At 38.4% G+C, this 17,854-nt stretch overlaps 1 protein-coding gene across 1 annotated transcript; it reads right to left on the reverse strand.

Annotated features, from left to right (window-relative positions):
* Nucleotides 1-232: 232 nt before the first annotated feature.
* On the reverse strand, nt 233-17,148 carry SPRYD7 (SPRY domain containing 7). The gene is made up of 5 exons (XM_032403072.1): nt 16,971-17,148; nt 16,256-16,372; nt 13,803-13,969; nt 5,912-6,014; nt 233-2,721 (listed from the first exon to the last, which is right to left on the reverse strand). The coding sequence occupies exons 1-5, from the start codon at nt 17,074-17,076 to the stop codon at nt 2,624-2,626; spliced, it is 591 nt and encodes a 196-aa protein (XP_032258963.1). The 5' UTR covers nt 17,077-17,148; the 3' UTR covers nt 233-2,623.
* Between the last annotated feature and the right edge of the window lie 706 nt (nt 17,149-17,854).

Genomic DNA, 17,854 nt, shown 5'->3' on the forward strand with positions numbered 1-17,854 from the left:
GCCTTAGCCTAGCTATATTTAGCTATCATTAAATATTTAAGTTATGGGTTTATATTGTACTAATGTTCTTCATGATAGCTTCATGAAAGGCTTTATTTTTAAACTTCTCCTAACTCAATGTAATTTTTTTTAAGTTTACGTATTTAATCTCTACACCCAACATGGAGCTCGAACTCACGACCCTGAGATCAAGAGTCGCCTACTCTTCTGAGCCAGCCAGGCGCCCCATCAATGTAATTTTTTAAGACTTTATTTTTTTGAATAGTTTAGATTTACAGAAAAATTGAGTAGTACAGAAGTTCCACATATTCCCTCTCCCAGTTTCTCTAATTATTAACATCTTATAGTAGGATACATTTGTTACAATTAATAAATGAATATTGATACTTTATTATTAAAATCCATAGTTTATTCATACTTCCTTAGTTTTTACCTAATACCTTTTCTCTCTTCCTGGATCCCACATTACATTTACTTCTTATGTCCCCTTGGGCTCAGTTCTTTTTGGGTATGACAGTTTCTCAGACTTTCCTTTTTTTTGATGACCTTGACAGTTTGGAGGAGTACTGCTCAAGTATTTTGTAGGATGCCCCTCTACTGGAATTTGTCTGATGTCTTCCTTAAGATTAGACTGAGGTTATAGGTTTAATGAGGTCATTTTCCTAAGAGGCCTTAGATACCTTCAGATTAAAAATACATCTAGACTTCATCAAACTGTTGTCGTGGACATGGCACAACTCATGTATCATTTTAGTACTGTGCCTATTCCATATGACTAGAGGCGGAAAAGATAGTCTTAAGTAAAGACTAGGATGATTAAAAAAATGTTGGCTTAAAAAAAAATAACTAAGAGGTAGATAACATAAAGACAGCAAACAGTAGTCACTTCAATTTGCTTTCCAAAGTAAGCATGTTCTTTATGAATTAAGATTCAGAAAGTCAGACAAAAACGCATAAATAACAGTTCAATTCTGTATCTTCAGAGGTCAATTTGGGTTTTATATAAATAAATTTACTCAAGTATATTTATGTCTTCAAAGCATATTGTTACATTTTCATCTACCAAATAAACAATAAACACTGCAGGATTCTCTTGCCTATGGGTCAAAAATAGTCTTAAATCCTTAGAAAATTTATAGTAGGCAATCATTCTCTCCTGAATAGTGGTTCTCAAACTTTAGCGTGTATTAGAATCACCTGAAAGGCTTGTTCAAACACCGATTCCTGGGTGCTATCCCCATCGGTTTCTTATTCAGTGGGTCTGGGGCGGGGCCTGAGAATATGCATTTCTAACAAGCTCCTGAGGCTGCTGGTCTGAGGACACTATGAAAACCACTGCTTAAGAGTCAACAAGGAAGCTACATTTATTAAGTGCCTATGGTGATTCAGGTGTTTTACATATATTACCTTATTTAACTAATTACAGAAGCTTATCAAGTATGAGTATCCCTTTTATAAATGGGGAACCTGAGCTCAGGGAAGCTAAGGAACTCAGCTGAGGAGGTAATGGGATTAGATGGCAAAATTACAATTCAGATTTCTGATTCTAACGCCCATGGTTTGCTAGTACAACATACTGCTCCTTGTTGACAAAGGAGTGAAAGGTGCATGTCCTTGGCTCACTAGAAAAGGAGATTGTACCAGAGTGTGTACAGTGCTTAGTTCAGGTTAGTAGGGTATTGAAGGGATCTTTACTGAAGACTTGGCAGAGGCTCAGGGTCATGGAGAGGATTCATTTATCTCTGAACTTCTGAAATAATCAAGGATGAAGTGAATTTAATGTATAATTAACAAAACAGGAAGAACATGTATTTAATACAGTACTAAATACTCCTTAATTACTATTATTTTATTATTCCTTACAAAAAACCTCACATTTAAATAAAAGTTTTTAAAAGAATAATCTCATTTACATTTAAGTTTAAAGCATCATACTATTCTAAATGTCTGCCAGTGTATACTACATCACCAATCAACCACTACTTACTCTGGTATTGAAGTAACACAGCATGATGGTCTTCAACAAAAAAGCTCTGACAGTTACTAAAACATTTACCTCCTTTCACAAAGCAAATTAAAAGCAATGACATACAAAGTAAGCAATTTAACGTTTAAGAAAAGTGGTACATTTTACAGTAAATAAATCGCCAAAAAGGAAGTTGCCAATAATATATTTTCTATCACTTTGGTATAATCTATATGAAAAAGAACACTCAGACACAAATTAGACTGCAGACTTAAAATAGTTAATGAGGTCTAAATTTCAGAATGAGAAAAACCCACCCAACTCTACATCTCTATTATAAAAACAAATATTTTATGTAAGAAAGATTCCCTTTTAAATATATATATACATATTTCCACGTAATACTGTTAATCAAACCCATAGTTATATTTATTTAAATAAGAATTAAATAAACTGCCCCAAATGCTGATTTCATCTCACAAAACAAAGTATTTTAAATCACAACTTCCAGATGGTATCTTGAATACACTGGTTCCTTAAACAACATTAACAAGCATATTTTTAAGAATATATTTTCATCTACAGGTCAGGTAAAGCTTTATTAAATGGTAAACACTTTTAAAAGTGCAGAAACACAAGTTTCAAAAACAAATACATTCAGAAGATCTGCTGTTCAAATAATATTTTTTCAAAACCAGGTGGAGGAGTATGATAAAATTCACTGAACTGGCAATCCAAAATTGCACTGTCATCAACTAGAGACAGAAAAAGAAAAAGAAATTAGAAGCTAACACCTTAATTCACAAGAATACATAATTATAATAAATAGACTGTTTTCATAATACCATAATATTAAAAGGCAAAAAGAATAAATACATCTGCTGCCCAGGTTACAAAACATAATCCTATTGGGTAAAAATAACCACAATGAAAAATAAAATTAAAAACACTGAAAGGATATACATCAAAATATTACTAATAATTAGATAGTGTGAATGAGTACTTTCAATTTTTTCCTTATTTGCTTCCCTGTATTTTCTCAATTTTATACATTAAGATGTGTTACTTTTTAAAAATTGATTTGAAAAAATTATAGATTCAGAAAAGGTTGCAAAAATAATAGAGTTCTCTGTACTCTTCATACAGCTTCCCCTAGTGGTAACATCTTACATAACCAAAGTACGATATCAAAACCAGAAAACTGACATCGATCAAGTACTGTTAACTAGACTGTAGACCTTATTCAGCTTCTACATCTTTTTACCAGCATTTATCAAAGAGAAATAAATGCATATATCCAAACAAAGACTATTAGTACTGCAGCCAGATAAAGAAGGGTAAACATAGGGCTAGTGAGGGCTATGAGTTTAGGAAGGGTTTTTTGGGATAAGGATGACTCAGAATATTTACAGGCATTGAAAAGAGAGGTTCCTTACGTGAGATATGAGTGAAATAACTGACAAAGTGAAGTCCCAGAGTTGGGGAGTTTGAAATCTAGACTAAACATATTTTTTGTTTTGTTTTGTTTTTAACATGAAGGATACATCTTCGTCTAAGATGGGACAGAAAGGCAAGATTGGATTTGATTGAGAAAAGCTTCAGGAGGGCAGGGGTGGGAAGGTGGAGTTCACTATTGACAGCCCGTTTCTTTATAAAGTAGAAGGTAAGGTCATCTGTGGAGAATGAGGAGGGAATTCAAGAAGTACGGTGAAGGTCTGGAATGTGCAGAAATGTAAAAGAACTGCCACAAATGCTGAGAGCTTAGACTGGAAGGCATAACTTTATAATGACACTTTTCTTCAGTGTGATATGGCTTTTTCTCTCCATAGTTTGAGTGTAAGAACTGACAAAATGAATGACTGGATGGATCTAGGATTAGGGATGGGATGGAGGACAAAAGGTAAAGGAATTTAAGTTTTATTTTTATGTATGTATGTATGTATGTATTAATAATCTCTACAACCAACATAGGGCTCTAACTCACCACCCCTAGATAAAGAGTCAGATGCTCTACTGACTAAGCCAGCCAGGCATCCCTTAAGTTTAATTTTTATCTCTGATATTATCAGACCATTAAAATACTTGGCTTAATTTAACTGATTTATCAATGTCAATTTACAAAATATACTTTATAACTTACTATCTATAACTTTACTACATTAAAAATTATGCTAAATCAAAGAAACAATTTGGAATAAAATGTATTTGCTATACTCATTTGTATAATTTGATATTTATTTCATTTCTCAGACTAAATTATTTAGAGTATTAAGCTACTTTCCATTTAAGTAGATAAAGGAATTGCTTTACCCAATATGGCAAAGAAACTAACCAAAATCAAACTTAAAAAATACACTTTTATATGCAAAGACAAAGAAGGTAAAATCACTGAAAAATAATTTTGGGGAGAAAAGACTAATGAAAACAACTAAAAAGTAGAGCATAAGCCTTAGTTGTTATCATATTATCAAATACTTACATTTGTTATTTGTATACTTTTCTGATCATCACTAAAACTGCTACCTTTCTAGTAAATTACTATAAAAATTAATAATTAGTTCTTATAATGGCTCAAATCTAAGAACTTAAAAGTAATTAAATGAGAAAATATTTTTAGATTACTAAAACCATAGGTAGAAAAATAATACACCTGTTTTAACTTGGTAAGATGCCTTATTTTTTAAGAGATACATATGAAATATTTATGAATAAAATGATGTAATATCTGGCATTTGCTTCAAAATAATCCAAGGATGGAAGGTGAAAAACAGAAGTATTAGCATTAGGGGGCAGATGAAACCCGACTGGCTCCAAGCTGATAACTGTTTGAAGCTGGGTGATGGGTACATGAGGGATCATTATACCATTCTCTTTACGTCTATACATGTTTGGATTTTTCTATAATAAAGATTAAATGGTATAGAGTCATCTCTTCAGTCACCCAATTCTTGGGAGGACGCACTTGTACAGAAATCATAGTACATACATATACATAACCATCAAAAGCAAAACAATCAATATGAAACTATTCTAAGTCACAATTTCTCTCAGAAGAGTTTTAACACTTAGGTAACTTTATAAAGGTAACTAATGCTCAGTCTATATAAAATTCCCATCCCTGGCTCCAAAATATTCTTTACAATTACATTTCCTGGTCACCTAAATCTCCCTAATAACTGGCAGAAAGAGCTCTGTAAACTCAGCAAAGCTCTTTGGAACTTTCTAGAATATAAGATTACATAATTAAAAAAGGGAGTATGTTACTGCATATTTAAGTATAATCGTTGTATTTGTTTTTTGTTTTTTTTTTAAGATTTTATTTATTTATTTATTTATTTATTTATCTTAAAGATTTTGTTTATTTATTTGAGAGAGAGAATGAGATAGAGAGAGAGAGAGCATGAGAAGGGGGAGGGTCAGGGGGAGAAGCAGACTCCCTGCTGAGCAGGGAGCCCGATGCGGGACTCGATCCCGGGACTCCAGGATCATGACCTGAGCCGAAGGCAGTGGCTTAACCAACTGAGCCACCCAGGCGCCCCAAGATTTTATTTATTTATTTGACAGAGAGAGACACAGCGGGAGAGGGAACACAAGCGGGGGGGTGGGGGAGGGAGAAGCAGGCTTCCCGCCGAGCAGGGAGCCTGATGCAGGGCTCGATCCCAGGACCCTGGGATCATGACCTGAGCCGAAAGCAGACGCTTAATGAATGAGCCACCCAGGCGCCCTTAACTGTTGTATTTGGAAAAAAATTTTTAATACATGGGGAATAAAAAACTTCCTTAGTCCCGCAAAGTGGGATTCTGATACCCTACTGAGTACGTTTCATATAAAAGAGGTCCTTATTAACTTGTCCAGATTTTTGAATGTTAGAAAGTTAATGAAAATGTTAAGTAAAAGTTAACATATATAATAATAATAATAATATTTAGAAATATTTTAGCTTACCATAAACAACTGGATACACTGTCCCTCGTATACCTGATGCTGGACAATGCATATTTTTTCCATTCAAATATACATTTAATTCTACATGGTCATATGTAATGCCCTAGGAAGGAAAGAAAATATTAAAAAGTAAAAATATAAATGTTCCATAAAAAGCCTAAATAGTCAGAAAGCACCCACTGGGAAGCATGGAAAAAACTTAATTTTAATTGTGTCACAATAGCTTTCATTAAGGGTTTACAATTTGGTGGAGTTCTCCTTGAACTGAGCTAAAAAAAAAAAAAAATAGTGGTGATTACGTGGGGGAAAAGTCGGGTGAAGTTCCAAGAGTTCACATTAGAGGTAAAACAAATGAGAACAGTTTGACGCCTAGCATTATATTCAGATAATCTGAATCTTATATTGTGAATATATTTTTTTTAAAGGATTTTATTTATTTGACAGAGAGAGACAAAGCGAGAGAGGGAACACAAGCAGGGGGAGTGGGAGAGGGAGAAGCAGGCTTCCCGCCGAGCAGGGAGCCCGATGCGGGGCTCGATCCCAGGACCCTGGGACCATGACCTGAGCCAAAGGCAGACGCTTAATGACTGAGCCACCCAGGTGCCCCTATATTGTGAATATTAAGACGATATAAGTACTGCCTGCCATGTACAGAGAGACCTTTATTTTTTTTAATTTATTTGAGAGAGAGCGAGTGCACTGGGGGGAGGTGGGGAGGAGGAGAGGCAGAGAGAGAGAGAGAGAGAGAGAGAGAGAGAAGCAGACTCCCCGATGAGCGTAGAGCCCAATGCAGGGCTTGAGGCAGGGCTTGATCTCACGACCCTGAGATCATGACCTGAGCTGAAACCAAGAGTCGGATGCTTAACTGACTGTGCCACCCAGGCACTCCCAGAGAGACCTTTAAAAGTCATACAGAAAATATTGCTCTCTCTCTATAGGATTTAATCTTAAAGGGGAAAAACAATGAGGTTTTCGGCATTAGGGCTTACTACCCGTCACTGTTCTCAAGTTGTGAAGTGTCTTTATAGAACTTATTTCTGAAAAGAAATACATTTCCATCTCTTTACCTTGCTTTCAAATATGTCAAATGTATTATCAAGGTAAAGCTAGTGTTTACAATGGAATATAATTGGTAGCTAGTATCAAGTTGAAAACAGAAAAATTGCTCAAAAGAGTAAAAAAAAAAAAAGTGGAATAAAAATGGGTTAATCTGTTTATCTGAATGTTATTGACGGTGCAAAAGTCAAAACTAAAATAGTTATTATTATTAAAATGCTGGAAAATACTTTGAAAGCCTGTATAATGTACCAAGCACTATTCTAAGTACTTCATATTTAGTCCTCACAACAAGATGGGTATTATTATTATTACTATTATCCCCATTTTACAGATGAAGTAGCTAAGGCACAAAAAGATTAAATAATTTATATAAGGTTACAGAATTAGGAAGTGACAGAGCTGGGATTTAAATCCATGCAGTATGGCTTCAGGAAACTTACTCTACTTGCCCTGCCATACTACCTCTCTTTAAAACTTTATACAATAGTTACTAACTGCTGGCAGACATTTCTTAATTTGAAGAATTAAGAATAGACAGCAGAGATCTTTGAACAGCGAAATCATCACAGACCAAGAACACCACTCCAGGGATTTCTGACTGTGGATATATTATATCAACTTAAAAAACTTTTAGAGGTAGATTGGGACACCTGGGTGGCTCAGTTGGTTAAGCGTCTGCCTTCAGCGCAGGTCATGATCCCAGGATCCTGGGATCGAGTCCCACACTGGGTTCCCTGATCAGTGGGAAGCCTGCTTCTCCCTCTGCCTGCCCCCCCCCCCCCCCCCACCCGCCAGCTTATACTCTCGTGCTCTCTCTCTCTCTCTGGTAAATAAGTAAATAAAATCTCTGAAAAAAAGAAAGAAAAAAAAACTTTTAGAGGTAGAAAAAGATCTTACAGATGATCTAGTCTTAACTCCTTCACTTTCTCCTTAAAACAACAAAGGCCCAGATGAGTCAGTGTGTTAAGTGCTATAAAATATTCTCTTGGGGCACCTGGGTGGCTCAGGCAGTTAAGCCTCTTGGTTTCAGCTCAGGTCATGATCTCATGGGTCAAGCTCTGCACTCAGCAGGGAGTCTGGCTCTCTCTCTAGAATAAATAAGTAAATCTTTTTAAAAAATCTCCTCAAATCTTAGCAAAACCAGGGTTAAAAAATAATTTGTTAATAGTTAAGAAATATTGAGAGAGACAGTTTCTGTTTCATTTCAGTTTATGTATTTAAATATAGTAATGAAGCTAACTGATGGCTGGGATTAGTTTTTGTAATGAAGAGGACTTTTTTCATTTAAAATACAAAATTACACAAAAACAATGTGTCCTCTCTTTATAGGAACACCTTACGGGATATCTAGATCAGCGCAGTGGTCTGTAATCCAGTCACCCTTCACCACCTGGTGGCAGCATAACCTCCTGCAAGCAAGCAGGTATTAAAAGCCAAACCTGCAGCATCATGGCAAAATCCCAATGCTGAAGAAAAGAAGTGAGAAAGGATGTAAGAACCCCCAACTCCTATTAGCAAAGTTTAGTTCAAGTATTTCTAACTTAATCTGTCCTTTTATATGATCCAGAAACTAGGTTTCATTCGACCATAATGATACCAAAAAATCTGACATGTTTAAGGCATTTAGCAATAATTGCTTGCATGTTCAGTGAACAGACTCTGTAATTAAGCTGCCTGTATTATACTCCGGGATTCCTCCACAAAAGAAGTTACTTAACTTCTCCTAATCTATGAAATGGTAATAATACTACTATTTTATAGAGTCATTATGAGGATTAAACAATTTAATCCCTGGCAGGCATTTAAAACAGTGCCTGGCCCATAATAAATGCTAGAGAAGTGTTTGCTATTATTATTATTATTATTATTATTACATAGAATGTTTATAAAACTTCTCTGAAATTAAACTGAAAAATGCAATTTTAGACTATAATTTCCACTTCTCAAAACCATACGTAAAAGGAAAAAAGAAGCCAGGTATGCCTTCCCACTGCTACATGAGGCCCCGTGGGTCTGTAGGATTACTGTATGACTATAATCATTTGGTCAGATGTTGAAAGCTTATTTTTCTTCATTTCTCCTCAGGGAATGGTATATAACTGAAATTCTGCACATGTGAGAATGTTTTTTCCTGTCTTAAATCCATTCTACTTTTCCTATGCCACCGTCAGCAATTTGGTGAAATTTGTTCTCAAATGTTTGAACTAGGAATATAAAGGTAATATGGTAGGGTAATGTTTTACTTTTCTTGATTCTGCATATATTTCACCTTTTCTAAAGTCTTCCTTTTATCAGAATGGATATGAAAACTTAAAGTTTAATTTAATAAAGCTGATAGACTAAAAATGACATTCTTAAATCTGTCAAATTTGTGGGATCAGTTATCTCAATGAATGAGATAGGAAGGCAAGAATAACACACAGTAGAAGTTCAACACATCAACAAAGAAAAACATTTGTTACTGATTATCCTTGCTTATGTTTGAATTTCATCTTAGTGTAAACAGGATGATAGCATCGACTTGACTTCAAGATTCTCTTTCAAGAATATCCATTTGAGTAAGTGTGTTCTATATTATGGACATCTGGCAATGATCTACAAATACAAAACCAACTATTCAAAAAGAACAGGGAAAAGCAGATTTTAAAAATGGTTGATGCCTTTTGTCTCCTAAAACACTTTCTTTTCCTTTTTTTTTTTGCCTAAAACTCTTTCAACAATTTACCTATTTAAAAACTAGGGAAGCCTGGGTGGCTCAGTTGGATCAGCGTCCGACTCTTTTTTTTTTTTTTCTTTTTCTTTTTTAGAGAGACAGCGAGAGAGGGAACACAAGCAGGGGAAGAGGGAGAGGGAGAAGCAGGCTTCCTGCCGAGCAGGGAGCCCGATGCGGGGCTCGATCCCAGGACCCTGAGATCATGACCCGAGCCGAAGGCAGACGCTTAACGACTGAGCCACCCAGGCGCCCCTAAGCGTCCGACTCGATTTTGGCTCAGGTCATGATCTCAGGGTCGTGACATCGAGCCCTGTGTCGGACTCCATGCTGGGTGTGGAGCCTGCTTAAGATTCTCTCACCCTGTCCCTCTCCTCTCTCTCCCTCTCTAAAACACAAAACAAAACTGAATGTTCTTCATATTTTTTAAATTGCAGAAAAGAAAAGAAAGATCAGGGGCACCTGGGTGGCTTGGCTGGTTAAGCGTCCAACTCTTGATTTTTGGCTCAGGTCATGATCTCAGGGTCATGGACTGAGCCCTGCATCGGGTACTGTGCTCAGCAGGGAGTCTGCTTGAGAGTCTCTCTCTCCCTCTCCCTCCCTCTAAATAAATAAACCACCACTCTCTCCCTAAAATAAATAAATAAACCTTTAAGAAAAATGAAAGATCAGACCACAGTTAAAAATCTGAATTTCCACATTTCTCCTCCTTTTCAGCAAAATACTGTATCTTTCTTCAGTTCAATAACCTGGATTTACCCTGTCTGTGTCACCTTATTATTAGAAACGTTCCCTCATTATGTAGATTCCTTTCAACTTAGTACCAGAGCCAGGAACACAAGGTTCTATGTATAAGGGCATCTTTGCTGAAGAAGATCCTAGGACTCTGTTCTCAATCAATAGCTAATAGCCTGAACCCAGGGTATAAGTTTCTCAGATAGTGCCATTTAAGAAGTGACTGGGAAAGCAGAAAGGTATCTTTGGATTATATTTTCAACACGGTGGCTTTGGTAAAGACTTAAATATATTAGTTGAGAATAAAAATAGAGAAGTCTTAATAATATATGTAACTCTTTTTATCCCCTGCTTTCCAAAAAAACTTCTCTCCAATCAAACCTTAGGATTTTGAGTCCAGTTCTTTGAAGAGTTCTCAAAGTGAAGAAGTTTAATAAGATTAAGTTTAATGAGGACCAACACTCCTAATAAAATGCTGTAATTCTTTTAGAGACGTTCATAACAAATTAAATACAGGCATACCTTGTTTTATTGCACTTCGCAGATACTGCATTTTTTACAAATTGAAGGTCTGTGGCAACCATGTGTTGAGCAAGTCTATTGGTGCCATTTTTCCAACAGTGTTTGGTCACTAAAAGTCTCTGGGTCACATTTTGGTAGTTCTTGCAATGTTTCAAACTTTTTCATTATTTTATTTGTTAAGGTGATCTGTGTTGATGTTACTATTGCGATTACTTTAGGGTGCCAAACCATGCCCATATAAGACCATTAACTTGATCGATAAATGTGTGGGTTTTAACTGCTCCACTGACTAGGTGTTCCTGTCTCCCCCCCTCTCCTCTGGCCTCCTTATTCCCTTACTGAATACTGAAATTGGGCCAATTAATAACCCTACAATGGCCTCTAAGTGTTCAAGTGAAAGGAAGTCACATGTCTCTCACTTTAAATAAAAAGTCAGAAATGATTAAGCTCAGTGAGGAAGGCATGTAGAAAGCCACGACAGGCCAAAAGCTAGGCCTCTTGCACCAATTAGCTGTGTTGTGAATACAAAGGAAAACTTCTTGAAGAAAATTAAAAGTGTTACTCCAGTGAACACACAAATAATAAGAAAGCAAAACAGACTTATTGCTGATACGGAGAAATTTTGGTGGTCTGCTTAGAAGATCAAATCAGCCATAATATTCTCTTAACCCAAAGCCTAATCCAGAACAAGGCCCTAACTCTTTTCAATTCTATGACGGCTGAGAGAGGCGAGGAAGCTGCAGAAGAAAAGCTGGAAGCTAGCAAAAGTTGGTTCATGACGTTTAAGGAAAGAGGCCATTTCTGTAACAAAAGTGCAAGGTGAAGCAGCAAGTTATCCAGGAGATCTAGCCAAGTGAAGGTGGCTACACTGAACAACAGATTTTCAGTGTAGATGAAACAGCCTTATACTGGAAGAAGATGCCATCTAGGATTTTCAGAGCTAGACAGGAGAAGTCAATGCCTGGCTTCAAAGGACAGGCTGATTCTCTTATTAGGGGCTATGCAGCTGGTGACTTTAAGTTGAAGCTAATGCTCAGCGACCATTCCAAAAATCCTAGGGCCCTTAAGAATGATGTTAAATCTACTCTGTGTGCTCTATAAATGGAACAATAAAGCCTGGATAACAGCACATCTGTTTATAACATGGTTTACTGAATATTTTAAGCCCACAGTTGAGACCTACTGCTCCAAAAAAAAGACTCCTTTCAAAACATCACTGCTCACCGACAATGCATCTATCTGTTCACCCAAAAGCTCTGATGGAGATATACAACGAGATTAATGCTGTTTTCATGCCTTCTAACATAGCATCCATTCTGTAGCCCATGGATCAAGGAGTAATTTCAACTTTCAAGTCTTATTGCTTAAGAAATACATTTCATAAGGCTATAGCTGCCATAGATAGCGATTCTTCTGAAGGATCTCAGCAAAGTAAACTGAAAACCTTCTGAAGAGGATTCACCATTCTAGATGCCCTTAAGAACATTCATGATTTAGGGTGCCTGGGTGGCTCGGTCGGTTAAGCAGCCGACTCTTGGTCTCAACTTAGGTCTTGATCTCAGGGTCGTGAGTTCAAGCCCCATGTTGGGCTCCATGTTGGGCATGGAGCCTACTTAAGAAAAAAAAAGAACATTCATGATTCATGAGAATTCGTCAAAGTATCCACATTAACAGGAGTTTGGAAGAAGTTGATTCCAATCCTCAAGAATGACTTTGAGGGTTTCAAGACTTCAGCAGAGGAATGAACTGTGGAGGTGGTAGAAACAGCAAGAGAACTAGAATTAGAAGTGGAGCCTGAAGATGTGACTAAATTGCTGCGATCTCCTGATAAAACTTAAGCGGATGGAGAGTTGCTTCTTGTGGATGAGCAAAGAAAGTGGTTTCTTGAGATGGAATCTACTCCTGGTGAAGATGCTATGAAGATTGTTGAAATGACAACAAAGGATTTAAAATACTATATAAACTTAGTTGATGAGGCAGCAGCAGAGTTTGACAGAATTGAAACTAACTTTGAAAGAAGTTCTACTTTGGGCAAAATGCTGTCAAACAGCATCACATGCCATAGAGAAATTGTTAATGAAAAGAAGGGTCAATCTTTGCAGCAAAATGCACTGTTGTCTTCTTTTAAGAAATTGTGATGGCCACCCTAACCTTCAGCAACCACCACCCTGATCAAGTCAGGAGCCATCAACATTGAGGCAAGACCCTCCACCAGCAAAAAGATTTTGACTCACTAAAAGTTCAGATGATGGTTAGCATTTTTTAGCAATAAAGTATTTTTAAATTAAGGTACATCCATTTTTTTAAACATAATGCTATTATACACTTAAAAGACTACAGTGTAGTGTAAACATATATATTCACTGGGAAACCAAAAACATCATTTGACTTGCTTTCCTACAATATTTGCTTTATTGCGGTGGTCTGGAACCAAACCCACAGCATGTCCGAGGTATGCCTGCAATAAATGTCAAAATTTTCTCTAAGAGATCACTAGTTGCAAAAATACCTAATATTTTCTAATATGAATGTCAGCAAACTTTTAAAATTGTGGGCCAAGATCTCTCTGATGTGAGAGAAGCAGGAGATGTTGATAAGCAGCCAACCTGTCATTAATTCTCCTGAATGGACATAAGGGCTCATGCAGATTTTCCTGGCCAGGGACAGACAGCTCTAGAAAGGAGAGCAGTTTGGTAAGGCAGCAGTAGCTACCCAAGTGCTCTCTCTGGAATATGTACCGTCTCATTAGATCCAATCCCAGTGCTTCCAAATTCAAACCACAAACTCCCAGGCAAAACTGTATACACTAAAAGCAGTTCAACTTTAATAATTTACAGTGGAAAACAATTCCACAAGAAAACTTACCACCACATCTCCCTCCTGTGGAAGACTGTTTGCTGGCAGCCTATTTTTCTCCTCGTTGTTGTGGTACAGGGCTCCATCATTCCTCATCACCAGGCTGTGCACATCTCGGCCAAGAGGAATCTGATTCAAGTTAACTTTCTGAGTTGCAACGCCAATACCCCATATTCCTAAAAAATAATAGTTTAAATGACCCCAAAATCTGAAGAATACAAATATGAAAGAAGGGGTTGTTTTTAAGAGTGTTAAGTTGTTTTTAAAAGAAGTAGTGTACTATCACTAAACTATTTTTTTATTAATTTTTTTAAAAAACAAATCTTTTAAAAGTAGTTTGCAAACTACCCTATGTTCTCTACAGATGGAGTACAACGTAGGAGATAAGAGTGGGTCCTGAAGCTGTACCGTCTAGGTTAAACCTTTGGCTTAACTAGGTCATCTGGGGCAAGGTATTTAATCTGTCTCTGCTTCCTCACCTGTGAACTTGGGATTCTAACAGTACTTACTTCAAAGGGTTATTAAAAGATATAGCAAGGTAACCAAGTAAATACTTGGAACAGTGTAAGTATTCCCCCCAAAACTGGTTAAGTAAAGCGGAGTATTTTTTAAAAGATGTTAGCTATTATCATCACTATTCTCTAAAAGACATTTTGAAAAAGCTACACAATTAATTTAAATGGCCTAGGGTTCTAGTCAAGCACTACCTCAGAGAAGTGGGAAATTAGTCTCTAGTTTTTGCATCTCTAATGCGTGACAAATGACACAGACTTGGTCAATACCACGAAGAGGAGAAAATTAATGATGAAGTATAAAATGATGTTCTTACCCGCACCTTAAATCAGTGAGTTTAAAACCTTTGGTCTAAGCTGATTTTAAGCAAGCAGCTCTCCTCTTAACCAGCCAAACAGAATACCTAGAGCTCTGGATTTTGTTTCAAACTGTTTCCTTCCCAGTTTTTATCAAAATCAGTTAGGAGAAAATCTATAAATGGAAGAAGGTTTGAAGATCATGTTGCCAATCAATTTTTCTGAATTGAGCAAAACTATCAAAAAGTTGCATGTCTGGGCTTCCTAAATAATCTTACTATATAATTTATCCTCCAGAGTGGGAAATTTAAGAGTGACAGAAGGTGGTAATACTAATTTCATGGGACAACAGTTCTAGACAGGGTTATAGAGTCTCTTTACTCCTAAAGAACCGTGCATGTGTGATACACTTTGGCATAACTGCCTCAGGTTTTCACTGAGAGATCAATTTACAAACTCCAACAATGTATTTATTCTAGAGATGTCACTGAGGATGCCATCCTTTACAAAAATCCACATAAAAATTTGTACTGGATTTAAGGCTCAAGAAAATATTTGCTTCTCTTGAGAAAAGGTAGGTTGTACTTGAGAAGATTTTAGTAACCAGAGACATTTTGCAGCTAACTTGTAAAAGAATGAAATGCAGGACAGTTTCATATTTATTTCATATACTTAATAAAATCAGTATTTTAAATTAATTTAGAAAACAAGCCCCAGAAGGATGTTTTATATCATTCAAGCTTGTCGAGTATGATTAATTTACTACCCTTTAGTTTTCCTATTCTACACCTATACTTATATTATTCATGCTGTATTTCATTAGAAGTTTTTTTATAACAAAGCTTTAAAAAATATATTTCCCCACACTCAATATGGCTACAAGTTAACTAATTGCTATTCTAATACTCAAACAGAATTGCTGTATGATTCAAAAAACTCTGTAAATTTTTTAATGAGAGGGCGCCTGGCTGGCTCAGTCGTTAAGGGTCTGCCTTCTGCTTAGGTCATGACGCCAGGGTCCTGGGATCGAGCCCCGCATCGGGCTCCTTGCTCAGCGGGAAGCCTGCTTCTCCCTCTCCCACTCCCCTTGCTTGTGTTCCCTCTCTTGCTGTGTCTCTCTCTGTCAAATAAATAAATAAAATATTTGAAAGATAAAATTTTTTTTAAATGAGAAATATAGACATTAGAATTCTAAATCTGCTAATTGCTTCAGAAGACAATAAATCTGGGTATTTTAACAAGATTTATGAGAAAAAAATTCAGGATCATAAGATGGATTTTATCCTAAAATAAAACAGGAAGAATCTACACCTTTAATGCTTGGCCAAATGAAATGGAGCATCTAGCACCCATTCATAATGCTAGTGCCTTACACTGACGGATCCAGTGTAATACACACTCCTAATTATAACTAGTGTGAAACAGGAAAGACAGTTCCTGTAATCCCATTTTATAGATAACAAAACTGAACCTAAAATAACTCAATAACTAAATTAACTACTTTAACCAGGATCACACAAGAGGAGGGAAAAAAAAGTCCTTCCAAATAAGTTTGGTGCTTTTTTATTGCCTCCTTACTCTTTTTCATAAACTGAAAATTGCTCTTAATATTTACAGTTAGTACTTTCAATAGTAAAGGACCATCATACCAACCTGTGGACTGGATTTTGAATTCAAAGTAGCTTTTGTTTTGATGTAAAGGGGCACTGGCTAAACAACCTCCTGTTCCGCATATTCTTCTTCCATTTTTTACAATGACAACATCTGTTCCTAAATAAAAAATGCAGAGACCGTGTAAAGTTTATTTTCTTATCCAACAATCAAGGTTAATTTGTTTCACTTCTAACGCTGTCAAAAAAATAGCGATGCCATATTTACTCTGAAATATAGAAACGCTGATAAATTAAAAACAATTTTTAGTTCACTATTTTTTTCCCTGAGAATGTTTATGTCTAATATTCATTTGTGGCTAGAAATCTTGTTTAGAAACGCAATTAAGTAGTAACTCTGTAGGAGGAGCACCAGAGGCGCTCCCCTCGCCTGGGGACAGCTGACGAGCCTCGGGAGGCGGCTGCTCCGAGATTCCGGGGAAAATGGGTAGGTAGGTCCACACAACCAGCTCCCGATGACAGGAGCAGACAGGGCTGCGTAGCCCTGAACACAGAGCAGGGCCGAGGTGGAGTCGGCCGGCGTCTGGAAGAGATCCGCGAGACGAAACGGGGTCGAGGGCAGCAGCTCAGAGCGAGGAGCGGGGGGCGGCGTCCGGAGGGGCAGGGCCGCGTGTGGTCCTCCCGACCCCACACTGCCCCCGACCCACCGCGCCAAACCCGGCGTGGGCCGTTGGGTCTGGGGAAGGGAGGGCCCTTACCCATGTGCTGCGTGTCCAGCTGCACGGCCGGCATCTCCTTCAGAGGGATGTGTCCCGTCCCGCCGTCCCTGCAGCACCGCAGGCAGCAGAACACCGACGCGGCCATCGCGCCAGGACCACAGACTCCACCGTCGCCGCCGCCGCCGCCGCTCGCCCGCCGCCTCTAGACCGCGACAGCACCGCCCCCACGCCTCCGCTCCGCCTCCCGCCCCCGCCCGAGCGCCAGAGTCTGTGGAGCGCGCAGACCGATACAGCGACGCCCCACGCCGGGAGGGCGCAGCGCAGGCAGAGGCGTAGCCGGCCCCGGACGGATGATGCAGAGGCTGCGCGCGCGGGGAGGGGCGGGGCCCAGAAGGGGGCGGGGCTAGAGGCGGAGCGGGGGCAGAGGGCGTGACGGGCGGGGGCAGAGGGCGTGACGGGCGGGCGGGCGGAGGACCTCAATCCCCAGCGCGCGGGGTCCTTTTTGCCTTTGCGGCGGGGGGGAGTCACGTCTGAGTCCTTACGTTGAGCAGCACGCAAGGAGTCCGAGCTCTCCGGGCACTCAGTAGTGGTTGAATGCTGAGTTTTAAAAACAGTTCCCCCCCAGCTTTGACCTTACCTTTAGGGATGAATTAACAGAAGCAAGTCAGGCTGGGGGAGTGGGAACTGATAAAGGACCCCAAGGTTTTCCACATGTCCCCCACCACCGCGTGCCCAGGGCTGGGAGAACTTTGCCTCCGCCGAGGGCCTCCGCCCCCTACCGTGGCTGGTTTCTGAAGAATTTCCTCAAATTCTAAATAGACGCACGGGCGCCAGGAGTAATGGCTGTTAGTGATTTCACCGTGAATGTGCACCCGGGGTTCTCAGTCGGCCCTGGTGCATTTTAGGTGTAGGGATGAGCATTC

This window comes from Phoca vitulina, unplaced genomic scaffold (genome assembly GCF_004348235.1).
Source record: "Phoca vitulina isolate PV1807 unplaced genomic scaffold, GSC_HSeal_1.0 scaffold5, whole genome shotgun sequence".
Classification (NCBI taxonomy): domain Eukaryota; kingdom Metazoa; phylum Chordata; class Mammalia; order Carnivora; family Phocidae; genus Phoca; species Phoca vitulina.